This window comes from Trematomus bernacchii, unplaced genomic scaffold (genome assembly GCF_902827165.1).
Source record: "Trematomus bernacchii unplaced genomic scaffold, fTreBer1.1, whole genome shotgun sequence".
Taxonomy (NCBI): domain Eukaryota; kingdom Metazoa; phylum Chordata; class Actinopteri; order Perciformes; family Nototheniidae; genus Trematomus; species Trematomus bernacchii.
The window spans coordinates 8,592,993-8,609,538 of NW_022987714.1; the positions used below are offsets into that span (position 1 = coordinate 8,592,993).

General features: G+C 41.4%; 1 protein-coding gene across 4 annotated transcripts in view; it reads left to right on the forward strand.

The window, feature by feature from the left end:
• trim44 (tripartite motif containing 44) overlaps positions 1–16,229 on the forward strand; it is a 44,259-nt gene extending 28,030 nt beyond the window's left edge. For all 4 annotated transcript variants that reach the window (XM_034141274.1, XM_034141275.1, XM_034141272.1 and 1 more), the window contains one exon: positions 14,740–16,229. In XM_034141274.1, coding sequence (XP_033997165.1) covers positions 14,740–14,824 — 85 coding nt within the window. In that variant the 3' untranslated portion in view covers positions 14,825–16,229. The remainder of the gene's footprint in view (positions 1–14,739) is intronic.
• Positions 16,230–16,546: the final 317 nt, after the last annotated feature.

Genomic DNA, 16,546 nt, shown 5'->3' on the forward strand with positions numbered 1-16,546 from the left:
GCCTTAGTTGGAATTGGTGAGAGGTAAGGAGGTACGCTGTGACTAGACTACGGCATAACACTCCCCGACGGGGGTCCCGCTTTTTATTTTCCCTTTTTGATCCACACAATTTCTCACTGGTTGTTGTTTTTATAATCATTAAGTATTCGTGTGGGTTTTTTGCCACATATGGAGAGACATTTGCATGTTGTCCTGTTTTTTTTCTTGTGATTACAGATGCATATCTAATTCCCAAGGATCGGCATTGATGATGAAATATCCAGTGGGTGCATGTCACCTTAAGCAAAAGGCAGGCTTTTATGACTGACGTTTTACAGGATGCATTAGTAGACATAAAAGTTTATTAGTCAGGCAGCACTTTGGAGCTGTCAAGCCCCATGACTGTATTTCACTGTGTTGCTATGCTGCATCTAACTATGCTGCCTCTGCAGGAACAAACCAACACATTTCACAGACTAATAAAGCTCGGACTAGTCTCAGTTTAGTGGCCCCTGTAAAGCCCAATGCTTACACATTTTGATTATAGCACAACATTTGCATTTACAACTTTTTTTAGAGCCGTTATTTTGGTAGAGATCATAACTATTTATCTTTGTTGTTTCTTGCCAGAGGAAGATCTTTATTCCACAGTGTGTTTAACATTCTGCAGAAGAAAAAGGCAAGGATGAGGCATTCGAGACTTTTATCAGCCGAGATGAGAGTTGTGACAGTCTGGAGTCCAGGTTTTCTGGGCTGTCTGTCTGGGTGTCCTTCACACTGAGGGCTTGGATGACAGGGCTTGGATGCAGGGGGAGGGGGGGTCTTTTCATGTGACAGAAGGCTTTGCCTAATAGCCAGTCTGTTCTCAAACCCTGTCTGTTTGACGTTTTCCTCCTCCTCTTCTTTTGCCTTTTCAGCCTCTGACATCCCTCCATCTCTATTAGAGTACATTGCAGACAGAGCAAGCCCTCAGATTGGCGTCAACAGTCTTTTCATTTTTAAAATCTCTCCAGAGCAGTCCTGATTCTGGGACAGCTCCTCCGGGCACCTGGGCGGTTCATTGATTAAGGTGGCGCCGGCGTTCTGCTGGTAGAGAAGGGGGTTGTTTGAAAGAGGCAACAGGGGGCAGCGCTGCCAGCCTGCCAAGTGTGTGGGCGCTGCTACGGCCAGACAGCCTTTATAATGGCTGTCTTACCGTGGGACAGAGCCAGCTCAGTGGTCACATGACTGACTGTGCAGATCCCTTCAGTAACCCTGGATCAATGGGGCCTGTGGAGTCAACAAAGGGCGGAGAGGGGAAGGCGCTACAAGCGTAGGCGATAAAGCGTGAGACGGGAAGAAAAAACTGTTAAAAAGTAGATACAGGGCAAATAAATGAACCAAGATATAAAGTTACACCAAAGTTTGAGTCACAAAAGAGGGAATGGGGATGGAAAAGAAGTTTGAAGTAAAAGAGAGAGTGAGGACAGCATACTCCCTATTCATTACCTATAAGCGGATGCCGTGTGCTCTCCGAAGGACAGATCATATTTTATCTCTCCAATGTGTTTTTCTCTCCCTTTCTCACTCTTGTGGGCTTGAGATTTAAACTTCAAAGGAGTATTAGATAGTAGAGACATTTCAATTTAAGCCAAAGACATAATCTGTTTTTAGAGTTTGCATGTTTTTAAAAAAACATGCAGGAAGAGGACGTTTTGCTCTGCTTGGCATCAGGCAATGTCACTTACACATTTAGGATGTGCAAATTAAATCTCTAATGGAAAGAGGAACAGATGAGTTTGAATTGTAAGTTACATTGCATGGGTAAACGACTAAACGCTCATTCCAACAGCCAAAATATTAAGAATGTAAGCAAGGCACAAAACTATAATACAAAAACCTAAAAAGTATCATTATCGTGTTAGTGTATGAGAAAAGAACAATATTATTAAGTGTTGTTTTAAAAAAACAAAATAAACAACACACTTTTACAGTTACAGTGTCTTTTATTAGATATTTACAACTAGTAACACATGGTATTTCACAGTATTTGTGCTGTGGGAATCACTATCATTATTGGAAACCACTATTGGTAATTGTGCAGATGTGGAAATCAGAACTGTGTCATACTTTCATCACAACAATAGTATCACAATGAGGATCCTATAAGACATTATAATATTGTAACGCAGATGGCTACAGGTTATCACTTAATGTATGTAAAAGTAGAGGGAAACAAACATATCTGACATTTATTTTTTGGTGCAGACTTCAACCCCCAGCTGTGTGACATACTGTAGATTTCTCAGCTTACTATACAATACTAGCTGCTCTAACATCAGTGACTGGCATGCGGCCAGAGGTGCAGCGTGTGATTCAGAGTTTAATTATGTTTCTCTGATTTATTTATTTGTAAGATTCTGGGGATTTTGAAGCATGACTGGGAACGGATGGCAGGCACTCAAGAAATAAGATTTCTCTTTTCTTATTTTGTTGGCAAATGGCTCCTGTTTTTTGTTTGGGTTCATTCCGGTTATTAAACCATCAGTTAAGCTTTTAGCAGTGTTTTATAACCGTTCTCACCCTTTGGCAACCTGTATTTTGTCCAAGCTTTTAACACACTGCATCCCATAACATCTGTAGTCTTTAAACTGTGCATTCAGTCATCATGTCTCTCTCACAGAGAAACACCACGTTTACCTTGTATCACCAGAGTAAACAATCCTTTGCAGACCACACTGGGCCATTTATCCTGTTACATTAACACCCCTTGGGTTTCTTTATGGCTCTGGGTTTGAATGTGGGAATAGCTGCATATTTGTAGGCATGTCAAATGAATAATTCCAGGGAATGACACAGTGTAACCCCCAGAAGAGTAAACCTCTTGTTAGCAGACTACATCCAACATGTCTGTCCTCTCTCTTTGTTATACATTGGGGAACCATTAAGGTGATTCCATTATCTCCTCCTTGCTCTCCTCTAAGGGATCTTCTTAACGTCATTCATTGTCATTTAATTTGCGACCAAGAGCATAATGGCCTTGGAAAATTGTCCCATGCCTACACAGGGGTGTGCTACCCAAGATAAGTGATAACAATTGTCAGCCTGCATCTCGGTAAAGAGGGGCTTCAAAGGAAGCATAATGGAGCACACGCAGTCGTATAGCAAGTGAAAACAGGGATGCTTGTCACCATGTTCTGGTCAGATTTAATTTCACACTCAGGCTAATGGGCAGTTGTATTTTTGTGGGCCACAAGGATGGGAAGGCTGCAGTTCTCCTCAGTTAATTCCTCAATTCCCCCCGTGGCTAGAGGAATGCTTAAATCTCGAAATGAGCAAATGTAAGATGTAGTCTTCACAGTGATGTAATGCTCTTATCAGAATGGCTCTGCATTCATTCCTCTGTATGATTAACGGCGGGTACCTGTGTCAAAGTGAGCGGGGAAATTAGCTCATGGAGGGATAACAGTATTCATCCGACTCCTCGAACCTGCCGCGGCGCACACCAACCTGTGTGATTATTCTGATTGGCTGAGCATCAACACACCATTTTATTCCGCTTCGATGACCTTTCCGCCTTACTGTTTCGCAGTCTGCATGAAGACGAAGGCGTCCTCGGAATAATACATGCATCATGTAGTGAGTTGACGGCACGCAATCTCCAGTCGGAGTGGTAAGCGCCACACTTTCTACAAAATAATGGAATGCAGCAACACGAGGTTGAACGGGGTCCTACTTGAGGCGATACATGTGGTGGTGGATGATGAGCTGGATTTGTCCTCGCCTCTTTCATTTTGCGCCGATGAATAAGCTGCAGTGCACACAAAGGGTCATATTCAACAGCCCCCAGCTCTCGGTCCCTGTACCGTGATGCATTGGCTGTTGTTGTGCCTTGTCTCTTCACTTCCTCCGTGGGCTGATTACGTCTTTGGAACAGCGTGGAAACACCACAGGGTGTTGCGTTGTTTTTCAGGACGAACACAATCCCAGTGAACAGTTTGAATAGACCAGTGACTCTGAAAGGAGGCAGACTGTCGCTGTTTGTAGGGATTAGTCACTACTAGCGTGCACCATTTGACGGGAGGTTGTCTCTCCCTGGTCAGGCAGTTTTATTCACTCTCTTCCACTCATCTTCAGGCATTAAGATGCAGTCAATAATTAATTTCATGTAAATGCTACTAGTATAAATTGTTCATATTATAATAGTTTAATCCCAAATTGAAAGGAAATTACAGAAATACTTCATCATTTATAAGATCAAAGATAACGCTTTTCTTTGCTTGATCAGGCTGTCATCTTAGATATTATGTTATAACGGTGAGGGTTTCTTCCAGTTTGATGCAGTCAGTATGGATATAGACAGTTATATTTCCGGGGACAGGTATCTCCTAAACCCAATAAATCAAAATGTAAACAAAACCAATACTGCTGAGACTGTGGCTCAACACGGGTCGCTGCTCGGATGCGGGCTATAAAGAAATGTTACGGATTTATCATTAAAAAGCCCTGGGAGTTCTGACACCTGTGTAGATCATACCCCCTTCTCATGGAGGAAGAACAGCGTTGTGGTTGTTTTTGTTGTCTTAAGGCAAATAGCATCATGAATCTGTGCGTGACTGGTTTGCATAATATGTGCATGTGTATTACAGAGAATCAGACATGGCTACACCTTTTTTGCATAATGAGGAACGTTAAGAACAGCTTTTTGGTTCTGTGCATGAATCTGTTATATTTGAGCAGACTAAACTAGGGAGGTCTACAACATGTATACTGAGGTAGTTGGTTGATGTTACAAATTGAAATGTGTCAAGGGACATATTGAGGTTATCCTAACATGTTTGTAACAAGTTTTTGGAGAGAAACCTAGACAAATCCAGCTGTTAAAAGGATTTTTTTTAACAACGCAAACAGTAATAAGAAGTATATATTTTAAAGTAAATGGGTATTTACTGTTTTGTCTGTTACCCTCATTTAAATGTGGTATTGAGAACCATGTAAATTGCTCTGTATTGCTCTCAATTCTTACATTTCTGTTATCATGACATCCATACCAAACCGAAGCTGATAGTTTGTTTGAAATAAATAGGATTTCAGTTCCATATGCAGTGTCCTTTGTTTATCCTCCTGTAGCATGACACCTATTGGTTATACAAATGTCACAATATGCATTTGAAAGATATATTTATGCATCTTGGCACGTTCCTGTGAATCAGTTTTGAGTTAATCATCCTGTGTGTCCGTGTGATTAACACTGAAGCAGTCATAAAATCCAAGCTGTGATCCCTCCTTTCTGCTTTCCACCTGCAGAGCCGGTAGCACCTGTGCCCACATATCAGCCTCTCACCTCCGAATCTTAATCGAGTCCCCGCTCCTCAAACTGCTTTCACACTCGCTGAGGTTTTCTATTTCTGCCACGATAGAACATAAACTTGTCCTGTTACCAGCGAAAGATGGTGTATTAGATGGAATGTTTTTGAATAAATCATGACGGCAACATGAGATGAATTATTAAAGACAACGAAATATTAAAACAAGTCCTCACTAATAATTAACATAATAAACACGCATATTAATCAAAACCTTGAGTGCCGACGATCAAGGTTACTTTTAGGTCGCCGTTGTACCAATCAGACAGCCTCTCTCTTAAGAACACAGTCTGTACAACTCGTGTATTCAAAAGGTATGTGATGTAACATGGGGCAGAACCAGTCATGCTTTAAAGTGGTCTCTTACGTCTTAAAATAGTCCGGACTAAAAATAGCAGGTATAGAAAGATTCAGGGCACTATGCATTTCTTTTTTTCTTCTCTTTTTAGCAGAGAACCTTAAGAGCTGCTTCTTGAATTGGCTGGGGAGTTGCTAGATCTTACTTTTTACCAGTAGAGAATAGAAAGCTACGGACGTCTAAACAATAGAAATGACGCATTAAATGTTAGTCAGTCATAGACTTCTTGAATCTATGACTATAAACACAGAGTTTATATAAACGCCTTTAAGAAGAGAGCAACGCTGTAGAAATCTACACTGTCAAAGGCTACAATTCAAATATCCTAAAGTTTGGTAATTTAGCTAAAAACATTTTGTAACACACCTTTACTTGAAGGTAAAACCCCCAAAAAATTACAAAAAAACCTAATATTTAATGTAAATAAAATAAAACACTCTGTATATATGGGGGGTGGGGGCTAGAATAAACTTCTGTGGTACCACAGGAGACAGCTTTTCTTATCAAAACCAACACTTCCCAACACTGGCTTTAAAATCAAATTCCGTTTGTTTAAAGCTCCCATGTCATGCTTTTCCGGTTATTACCCGTCCCCTTGTGTGTTATGAAGGTTTTTATGCATGTAAACGGTGTGCAGAGTCAAAACCCTCAAAGTACACCCTGTAGCGAGTAAAACTCTAACACAGAAAATACCTCCCCAAAACGCCTCGTTGGAGATACGTCACTGCCCATTTGAGTCTTCCATTTAGTTCCGGGTACCGCCTGATGTCATGCGGTACCCGGAACGAAATGGACCAATCCCGAAGAGCTATGGCCACACCAGCAGCGGCGTGTTCCTCCTCCAGAGGTTCGAAGAACCGGCATTTCACAGACGAAAGCTTCCAAAACATTGCCCAGTTTGAGGCCGGATATGCACAGCTTGTTTGGACCGTTTGGAGCAGGGGAAGATCTGGGTATACAACCTGTAAGTTTGCATTGTTATTTGTGTATTTATCAAACAAGACTGTTTAAATGTGTAAACTGTGTTGGACTGCTAAGCCATTGACACAGTGCTAACTGTGCTAACTAAGTTGCTAGAGTTTCCATATATCAACTCTAATATCAGCAGATGGCCTTGCATACATGTATCTCATAGCAGGAGAATGTCTGCATTCACACACAAAATACCTATTGACAGTATACTCCGGGTGATTTGCCGGTCAGTCGCGAAACGTAATTACATTATAGCTGGCGTAGCGATCTAACACACGGAGCTAGAGCTAGTTTTGGTCAGAAAAACATTTTTGTGATGCTACGTTGCTAGCGTTTAAATATATCAACTACAATGTCAGCAGATGGCCTTACATGTTTGTCATAGCAGGAGAATGTCTGCAGTCACACACACGGAATACTCATACAGTATACTGTACTGTGATTTACCGTACATTGTGACCGTACATATACTGCATGTAGCTAACGAGGCTAGCTGTATGCTAGCGCAAAACAATGTATTCATGCAAGTTACATTGTATGACCGAACGTAGCAGAATACCCGTATACGATTGCAATTATAAACACGTTATTGCTAGCCTAATATGAACCACTAGCTTTTGTTCATAGTAGTTTTATTACACTGCATTATAGTTGCCTTTCCTCCAAGCTAACGTTCATATCGTGTTAGCTACCAAGGTAAACAAAGCTAGGTTAGCATATTAGCAGGCAAGCTGTTCATTACACAACTACTACTAACGAATCTAAAACAACTAAGTTTCTCTAATATTTTGTGATTTGCATTTGATTTCGTCCAGCCAGATCCTGGCGGACAATCCATGACGGGGAAGGGATTCTACTACTACTGAGGGTGCTAAAAGGCACCGCACCGACTGTGCGCAGGCAAGATGCGAGGAGGAGGAATGGATGATATACCGTGTATATATGTATATTTATGTTCATTTTGTAGATTTCTAAAAATAAAGTTTAATGGAAATACTTAGTAGGCCTATCCTTTCTTCCCTGAATTCATATATAGCAAACCATGATTTGATTTCTCATCAAACAGTAGTAGTTTATAACGGGTAAAAATAACTTACTCTTTGTTATGAGAGTAGCTCGTAGGCCACAACGGAAAGACAAGGAGACATACACGAGTTTACAAAACCACGGCACATTTATTGTGGTAAATGCAGAGACAGGTGGTCGAGGGGAGAGGGTCGCTCAGTTCGTCCTTCTGCAGCCGCTTTGGAGAGAGACTCCGGGCCGCTGGGATTAATAGCACCGGCTACGGAGGTGTCCGTGATCGCGCTGATTACCCTCTTCAGCTCCACCCCACCGTAAGACAAAGGCCCTGAGGCCGTCACACTCTTCTATAACAACAGTTAAAAATATATATGTATATAAAATATACCGCTGTACTGACGCCATGATAAGACTGATGTTACGCTGAGAGCAGCCGGGAAAAGCACTGACATGGGCGCAGCCTCTCTGGTGGTTGACTAATCAGAACGAGTGGCCGAGCTGACCAATCGGAGCACACTAGGCTCACAGGGAGGGGGGGGCAAGAGCTCCAACGAGTCGTTTAGTGGAGAAAGTGAATACTGCTGAATACACATGCTTGACAGAGATGCTGTATGCGAAACCAATGTGAGTTTGGAAAATTGCACAGTATAAATCTATTTTAGTATACCTCAACAATGTAATTATGATCAGTGGAAATGGCCATGACATGGGCCCTTTAAAGCTCTTCAAGAGAAACAACTGTTGCGGCTCAAGGAATCACAATGACAATTTTCATCAGTTGTTTAATTATCAAATGATTCGTATTAACGCAGGCTTTCAGCACTGTACATACTTATTGAAACCAACGGAAATGTCTACAATATGCAGATTGTATTCAACTGTAAAAGGCTTCTCTCGTTTGTTATAACATGTTTCCTTTATTAGAAGATTCAATTACAAGTTACTGCTGAGTTCATCATTCATTTGAAAATCTGCTCTTTTGTTCTTTTGCAAGTATATTTCGCAGGGTAAAATAGTTTGTCATTTGATGTCTTACAGTGTCATTAACATAGTGAAAGAAGCTGATGACAGCCCTACATTGTCTCCTTTGTTAGCTTATGGGAAAGTTCTTTAAATTAGTGCCGCATCTTAACAAGACTAATGACGGTGTTCCTGGCGGTGCTCTCATGCTCATTGTATTGGAGCATGAGAGAAGAGCACCTTACCTGATGATGGTTACGGATGTGTAACCTGTGACAATGGAACTTTAATAGAAACTGTCTCCCACACTAACACATCACCTCTCTCTTCCTTGCCTGTGAGCTTATAGCCAACACACTCCCATCTAGATGCTGTCACTTCCTGCCAACTCCCTGGCTCTCCTCCCTTTGTTCTCTGATCCTCACCTTCATGAAAGCTCTGATACATTGTCTATTCCTTCCTTAAGTTTTCCTCCACCTCTCCATGTCACTCCTTTGCCCCCCCTCAGTTTTCCGTTCCCATTTCTTCTCATTAGGATACAAGCGTATCTCGAGTCTTAGCTGGCAGGATCATCGCAGAGCAAAGTGTTGGGAAGATCACAGGTTTGCTCTTAATGAAAGGTGTGTGCAGGGGCTATTTCTAAATCACACACCTCTAGATATAGCTGTCAGATGAAAGAAGGAGCAACAATGTGGAGAGAGAGGAGGGAAGTTGGCAGTCAAGATAGCAAGAGAGAGGCTTGTAAACCTTTCCAGGATAATGGCCAATCAGATCCAGCAGAGCAAAAAAAGTTAATACTAATATAGTATGTCTTTTTTTATAGTATTTCACATAGGACTGCAATCATACATTTTGTATTTGTTTTTCTGTTGAGGTTTTGTGAATGTCTAATGATGTAATTGTCCTAAATAAAGGAAACCCCAAACAAACAAGCTTACATTTGAATAAAGTGTTCAATTGAATTGAAATAGTTAGTCTTTTTTATTAAATTGAATTATTTAGTTAAATCAACAGTGTTTTTAAAGCAGTAAAACACATGTTTCTTTTAAAGGCTAAAGAAAAACAAATGCGGATTTTATAATATTTGTTCTATTGGAATTTTTTTATTGATTTTTTAAATAAAAGAAGCATTTTGGGCTTCAGATTTGATATTGTACATGAAGGAGCAATCATATATAGCAACTATTGTAATCTGATTCTACAAAGACAATAATAGAATACAAATAATATTATCTTAATTGCGCAGAACTACCAGGTTTAAACTGAATTATTTCAACTGCAAACAGAAGCTTCACAGCATATGAATGTTGTGTAGATATTGAATTGCATCATTCTGAATGGAGCCTCAAAGCGTTGTATTCTTTAGTACATCAACATCTGTTTTTCTTTCCTCACCTCTTCATTAAGTCATTATTGCACCACTATCCTTACTTCCCCCTTTCATTCATGTATTTGATCTTTTTTTCCACATCTCAGACATTTCTTGTCGCAAAGCTTGTTTGTGGTGTTAAATTATCCTGCAGAAGCGACAAGATTTACTTCATTAAGTCGAGGCAAAGTGCACTGCTTCACTGCAGAGTAAGGGTAAGAGTCTGTCCTCCTGGGCTCTATCAATAACCATTAGGGACCCTCTCTCATTACACCCAACCTCATAGGCCTCCAGGTCTTGAGAAATGTGCCCTGCCCTCTGATGTGATGGAGTACGCTTCGATGGCATCACCTCTGTTTGGAAATGCAAATCGCAATAGTTACTTTCCCCTGAGAATGATTGCCACCAGCACTATGTACACCGCCTCACTCAGCCTCTTTGCTTAATCAAGAAGAACCTCGCTTTCCTATCAGCAACCCCCAGTTTGTTTTTCAGCTTTTTCTTCCATCTCTCCATCTTTTGACACACACACCTCAAACCCCTTCAGCATGTCCAAAGCTACTGCAGTATGATTATTCATATGGCAATGAGACTGGATGGAGCTGGCCATGCTGCCACAGCGTGATGGGAGTGTTTCCGGATGATGACTTAGGAGTCCTGCAGCTTCTCTGCCAAGAGCAGGGAATTCAAACTTAATCAGGGCAAAGACCCCTCCCTTCCTCCTCCATCTCCCTGAGAGCTGCACACGGGTGAGGCCAAACCCGAATAGAATGGGAGAGACAAAAGTCAAAGTCTAGGGAACGTCCCGCACGCTCCCTCCTTCTGTTTTTAGTTTTTTTTCGTGGTGCGCCTGAGGTTTTCTCTCATGAGTGATGGGTTCAATTTGGGGCTATTGGCAACACTTTTTGGATTCAGAGAGGGGACATTAGCAAGATTATCTTTGTTCTAGTCTATCATTCCTATTTTAAAATCTTATATCGCTCATACGAACACACACACAGTGTTCCAAATGTCCACACACCAAGCCTGTTGTCCATCCATCACCCACTCAGCACTGAGAGTGGAGCTCAGACAGAGAGCTCTGCAGCCGGCCCCTGGCCCACTGTCCGCAGGATATGGTCACACCAAGGGTAGGAGGCAATGATCGGCCCTGATCAATAATTAATCGACTGCATTAAAGCGTATGAATAAGTCATGGGCGGAAAGAACCCAATCGTCGGGGCACACACACACTCGCACACAAGAAAGTGATCTTTAACTTAGGCCAGGGGAAAATGAACAGACAGAAAAAAAGAGAAGAAAGCAAGGGTCTTAACTTGTAGGGAATTCATCACAGAACCACTGAAATGTTGTTGCATGTTGAAGCTTCTCTCTGTCTTTCCTCTCCACCAACCATTCTCTTTCACTCTCTCAAGTAATGGCCTTTTTCGTGCAGGCGGAATAAATAAGTTATTACATCCGTGTGTGTCCTAAGGCTTAGCAAGGACAGTTTGAATATAAATAGTTCATTTGCCTCCAAAGTGGAGGCCTCACTTTGTGCCATATAAATATATTTGTAATTACTTTTTTTTTTTTTTTAAAGAAGAGCAGGGGGGGTGGGTGTTTTGGTTGAGTGGAGATGCAAGATGAAATTGCCTCACACAAATAAGTCTGCCAACAGTTTTTACCCCAAACACCATGTCAGAAAGGAGGGAGCTGTGTGTGAGCGGGGGGCTTAACTCAATGCAGCCTTTTTATGTTTTGTGCTGACAATAAAGAGGGAACAGCCTGTGTGATGCTCTAGACAATTTAAATACTGAGTAGAATTGGTGTGGTACAGAAACGTTGCCAATAATTTGAATGGGAACAGCCCTTCTGAATATTGAATGCCTCGGATGTATACTTAAGCGAGATGGTATAACTTTACAGCAGCCAAGCTGGCATGCGTGTATACACATTTTTGGCACTTGATTTGGTGTGTGTGATTTTTAGCACTTGATTGTGTGTGTGTGTGTGTGTGTGTGTGTGTGTGTGTGTGTGTGTGTGTGTGTGTGTGTGTGTGTGTGTGTGTGTGTGTGTGTGTGTGTGTGTGTGTGTGTGTGTGTGTGTGTGTGTGTGTGTGTGTGTGTGTGTGTGTGTGTGTGTGTGTGTGTGTGTGTGTGTGTGTTGTTACTGCTGCCTTGTTGAACCCACAACATGATTATAAATTCAACAACGGAATTTCTAAGTTTATTTTTATTTTGAAACACCGACAATTCACTCCGCCTATAGGTGTTCACGTGTGTGTGTTTGCATGCGTGCTCACATGTGTGGCTGCTCTTTGATGAGATGCCCTGTTGTGAGTTTGTGTCTGTGCTCCTGGAGGAAGTGCAGGAAGGGAAAGGAAGCAGCTCTTTGTTTCTGCCAACAGAAGTGTGTCAGACAGAAATACTCTGGGAGCAGCACTGAGAAAAATACATTTCAGCCTATTACCGACTGCATACAGTATGGGCAGGAGTACGGAGGCAGAACAGCACAGTGTTTAACTCTTAATTGAGATATTGCACTACGCAGGAGATAGTAAGTATAATGGTTGTTCAGCAAAGGTTGCTGCGGTGAAGCAGATTCAAATATGCATGGTTAGATGAGGCTTAGTTTATCAGCACTGAAAACTCATTCATCCATGAGTGCACTCAATGCATCTCTGTCGCTTACAACGTTCAACTTTTATTTAATTTGTATACATATAAACGTAGTGTAGTCCTATCTCATTTGATTTGTCTTAAAGGCTTCACATATTACACCTGTGCCTTACCCCCTTTATATTTATGTTTATCTGTACAGAAACATCACAAACAAACAATGGTGACTAGGTTTCTTTCCATCACTAGCTCGGAACTTAAGACTGTATAAAAGAAATAGAAGTTGAAGCCTCAAGTTTGGAACTTATTCAGATACGCACGCTGAACAAGAAGGATTTGTGACTGAAATCTAACAACAACTTTAATGAACTGAAACACACTGAAACGGTTACATTTGAATTACGAAAAATGTGACAATAAGGTGGTGATGACCTGTCAATCACAAGGTAGCCCGCCCTAAAGCAATGTTTCTTTTTCATATATTTTACTCTAAATTAGACCATCATCTACTAAATGGAAATCATAACTTTCTACAAGCAATTGAGACCATAACATAATAGATAGATATTTAATGAAGTGAGAAGTCATTTTTTCATAGACATCTATAGAATATGGCATATATTTGCAGTCAGTGGAGTGGCCCCTGTTAGGCCATGAAAATGAATGCAGGTGAAAAGGTTTCTGTTCCCTCTGGACAAGGCACATTAAAACTGAAACAAAACATTAAAATTCCCACATAAATAGATTGAGTATTCTGTACGACTAACTGTTCTGCCCTTATTTGCTGTCTCATCTTTTCCCCCCCGCTACAGTAACGTCTATGTGTTTGGATGCTTTTTGTTCATGCTCACAGTGCTTGTTCTGAGGAAGGATTCATTTGTTTCACTTACTGTGTTGTGTAAGCATTTGTGTGAGAGATAATTTTGCTTGTTATACCAATTACCTTTTTGCTTTATTGGTTGTCATGAACCACTCTCTATCTAAATGTAATCACTGCGTTGTGGGTACATACACATGCAGCTGCTAAACTGAACATATGACCTTGTGGGTTCACGCAGGTAATCTGTTTTCTGCATCCCATTACAGCTTCATTTCCGAATCAATGTTATCAGTTTTGACTTACAAGTTGGCAGTTATCGATCATAAACCAAGAAAATGCACAATCAGTCTTCCTGCCATTGGAGTAAACATCTGGAGAGTATCAGGAAATCAAGATTGGAGTAATCTGTGTTGATTTCTTCTGAGATAGATGACGAATAAATTCACAAATATAAATGCAAACTGAGCTGGGCAAGGTCATAAGAAATGATTGTTTCAGAAAGGATTGGTTAGATAAAGTACATTGAATCTCATTCAATTAAAGAGTGTTTGTACAGGAAAACTTGCTGACCCTTTTGAAAATGGATAGACTTATGGGGAAAATCATAATAAGAAGAATGTAGGGGAGGAATGAGAGAAGTTCCAGAGTTTAGCGTCTGGGAACAGTGCTCTATCACCCTGACGACTCTGTCCAATTAGAGCATATGATTAGTGTAGACTGTGAAATTGAATCTTTCAGCCAGGCTCCGATTGCTACAGGTCCCTGCAATTTAGCTATCACTTTGTCTCTGTCACCGCAGTGCTGCTAATATAAAACCGACAGAATGGATGATTTCTACTTAAGGCGTAGCTTGATTGAAGCTGATTACATTTCACAAAGGTTTATTATATTTCCATAATATGTGCACATGGAGGGAGGGTGTGTGTGGGTGGTATTTCTGTGTTTGTGGTAAGGAGAAGAAAGAAGTTCAAGGACGTAAAGCTTGTACATACGCACGCTCTGCACATGGTCTCACTAGACTTGAGGGTTTGAATCATCCATGCATTTGCATTAAACAGGCCACACTCAACATTACGTTGTTTGGGAGAAGTTCAACGCTAATTGGCTGTCTTTCTATTCATTTCAAACAAACATAATATTCCTGTTACTAATTAACGTAATCTCCTAAACCCTTTACAAAAAAAAAAAAGTATGTTTAAAAGAAAAAGAAAACTGGATTTTGCATAATAGGTGACCTTTAAGGACGCAGAAAGTGTGTATATCTTTACAGTCATCTCATTTGTTTCTGTTCTGTTTTTGCTGTCTTTTTCCAGGTTTCCAGAGCCAAGGGCACACCCCATGGACCCCCGGGACTTTGATGACAATGATTCTGGACCATCCATGGACCACGCCCCCTGATACCAGCAGACCTGACTCCTACCATCCACCTGTCCTTCAGTCTCTGCTCCAGCCAGCCATCGGCCCCTTTGAGCTGTCAGGCATCTCCCTTTTACCCCTCTCCCTTTTACCCCTCTCCCTTTTACCCCTTTACCCTTTACCCTTTACCCTCTCCCCTCTCCCCTCTCCCCTCTCCCCTCTCCCCTCTCCCCTCTCCCCTCATGGTGCCTGCTGGCAGTGAGCTGACCTTGAAGAGGGCTGCTGTGACAAATATGGATGGGCCATGTCTTTTTCTGCTCTCCAACTTTTGTAATACCATACTCGCTACTAACTTTCTTAAATTAAAGCACACAAGTTATGTGCAATCAATTACCATCAAGCTCAATTTCCACCGCCAGTCAGATCCTTGGCTTACTGGTGAGCCTGGCTGACTCAGACAGGAGCCTGGCTAGGCAGCCGAGCGAGGCATCTGTTAAGCCCGACAGATGTCACAAAACGGGAAATTCTGTGACGCCGTGCGCTTCACACTTCATCTATGTCCAATATGATTTTGTTTCGACAAACACTCTGGACACTCCCAGACAAAGAAAAGTGAACTTTTGTATGCCGATATGCCTTACACCTTCGAGAGAATATATTACAAAGCTGATCTGGGTGTCATATTTTTTTATTGTACTAAAAAAAAATAAGTGTCTTAAGCTTTCGTTATACAATGATGTCTCTTGCACTTTCCATCATGCTGTTGCCTCCCCCCCCCCACCACCCCCTCCTCTCCCTAAACCCTCTGCCCTACCCGCTGACTCTTTATGCTTGTAGATTTGCGCACACTTCCTTGCGTTTGTCAGATCTATTAAAGAAAGCGGGGGGACATTTTGACACATATTGATTGGTGAATGTTGCTGAGTCTTTGTTAGGTGAAAATCGAACTGTAATTTGACTGTGCAAAATAGTACTCGCGCAGTATCAGCTTTCTTTACACTGTAATGTAAAGGCTCATTACTCTTGGCCAATCTGCAGCACATGACAGATTGCAATCCACGCGAGTGTACGCACTTTCCACCTTGACCCGCTCAGCCATGGCTCTCATTCATGATGTACCGCCGCAAGTCTGTCTGTGTCAGCAGTTTGTTTTGAATGTGATTGATTCCGTTGCCTTAAATACAAAATGGAAAGCGGTGTCACCCTTAATATATGGGACATGTTTGACAACAACATGACTTCACTGTGCTGTAGCACTGTACAAAGATGCACTGAGAGTTGTTTACCCACCGGAAGGGATAAATTGGTTTGTCAACAGCATATTGAAATAAGTCCCGCAGCGCAAACTTTATAACTACCAACATAAATCTGACTGTTTGATGTTTCCACTTGTTTTGATTTGTCTATTATTGTCTTAAATCTATAAATAAACAGTCTGCTTCTTGGATTGGATGTGGAGGATGACATTCATATTTTCAGTTTAGGAAACAATTTATGCATTATTTGTCTCTTGCAAAACACCATCAGTCATCCAGGACACTAATATTAAGAAAAAACAAGCTTGCAGGCAGCAGACGATGGATGGAGACAGAGAGAGAGAGATGAAGGGCTGTAAAGAAGGGATTCAGGAAGGGGAGGATATCTAGTCTTCCTTCATCAAAATGCAAAGCAGCAACCCACCCAGAAAGGACTGGGAACATTAGCTTTGGAAACAAAAGGAGGTGATGGAGCAGCTTCTCCGCAGATGAATTTAAATGCAGACCG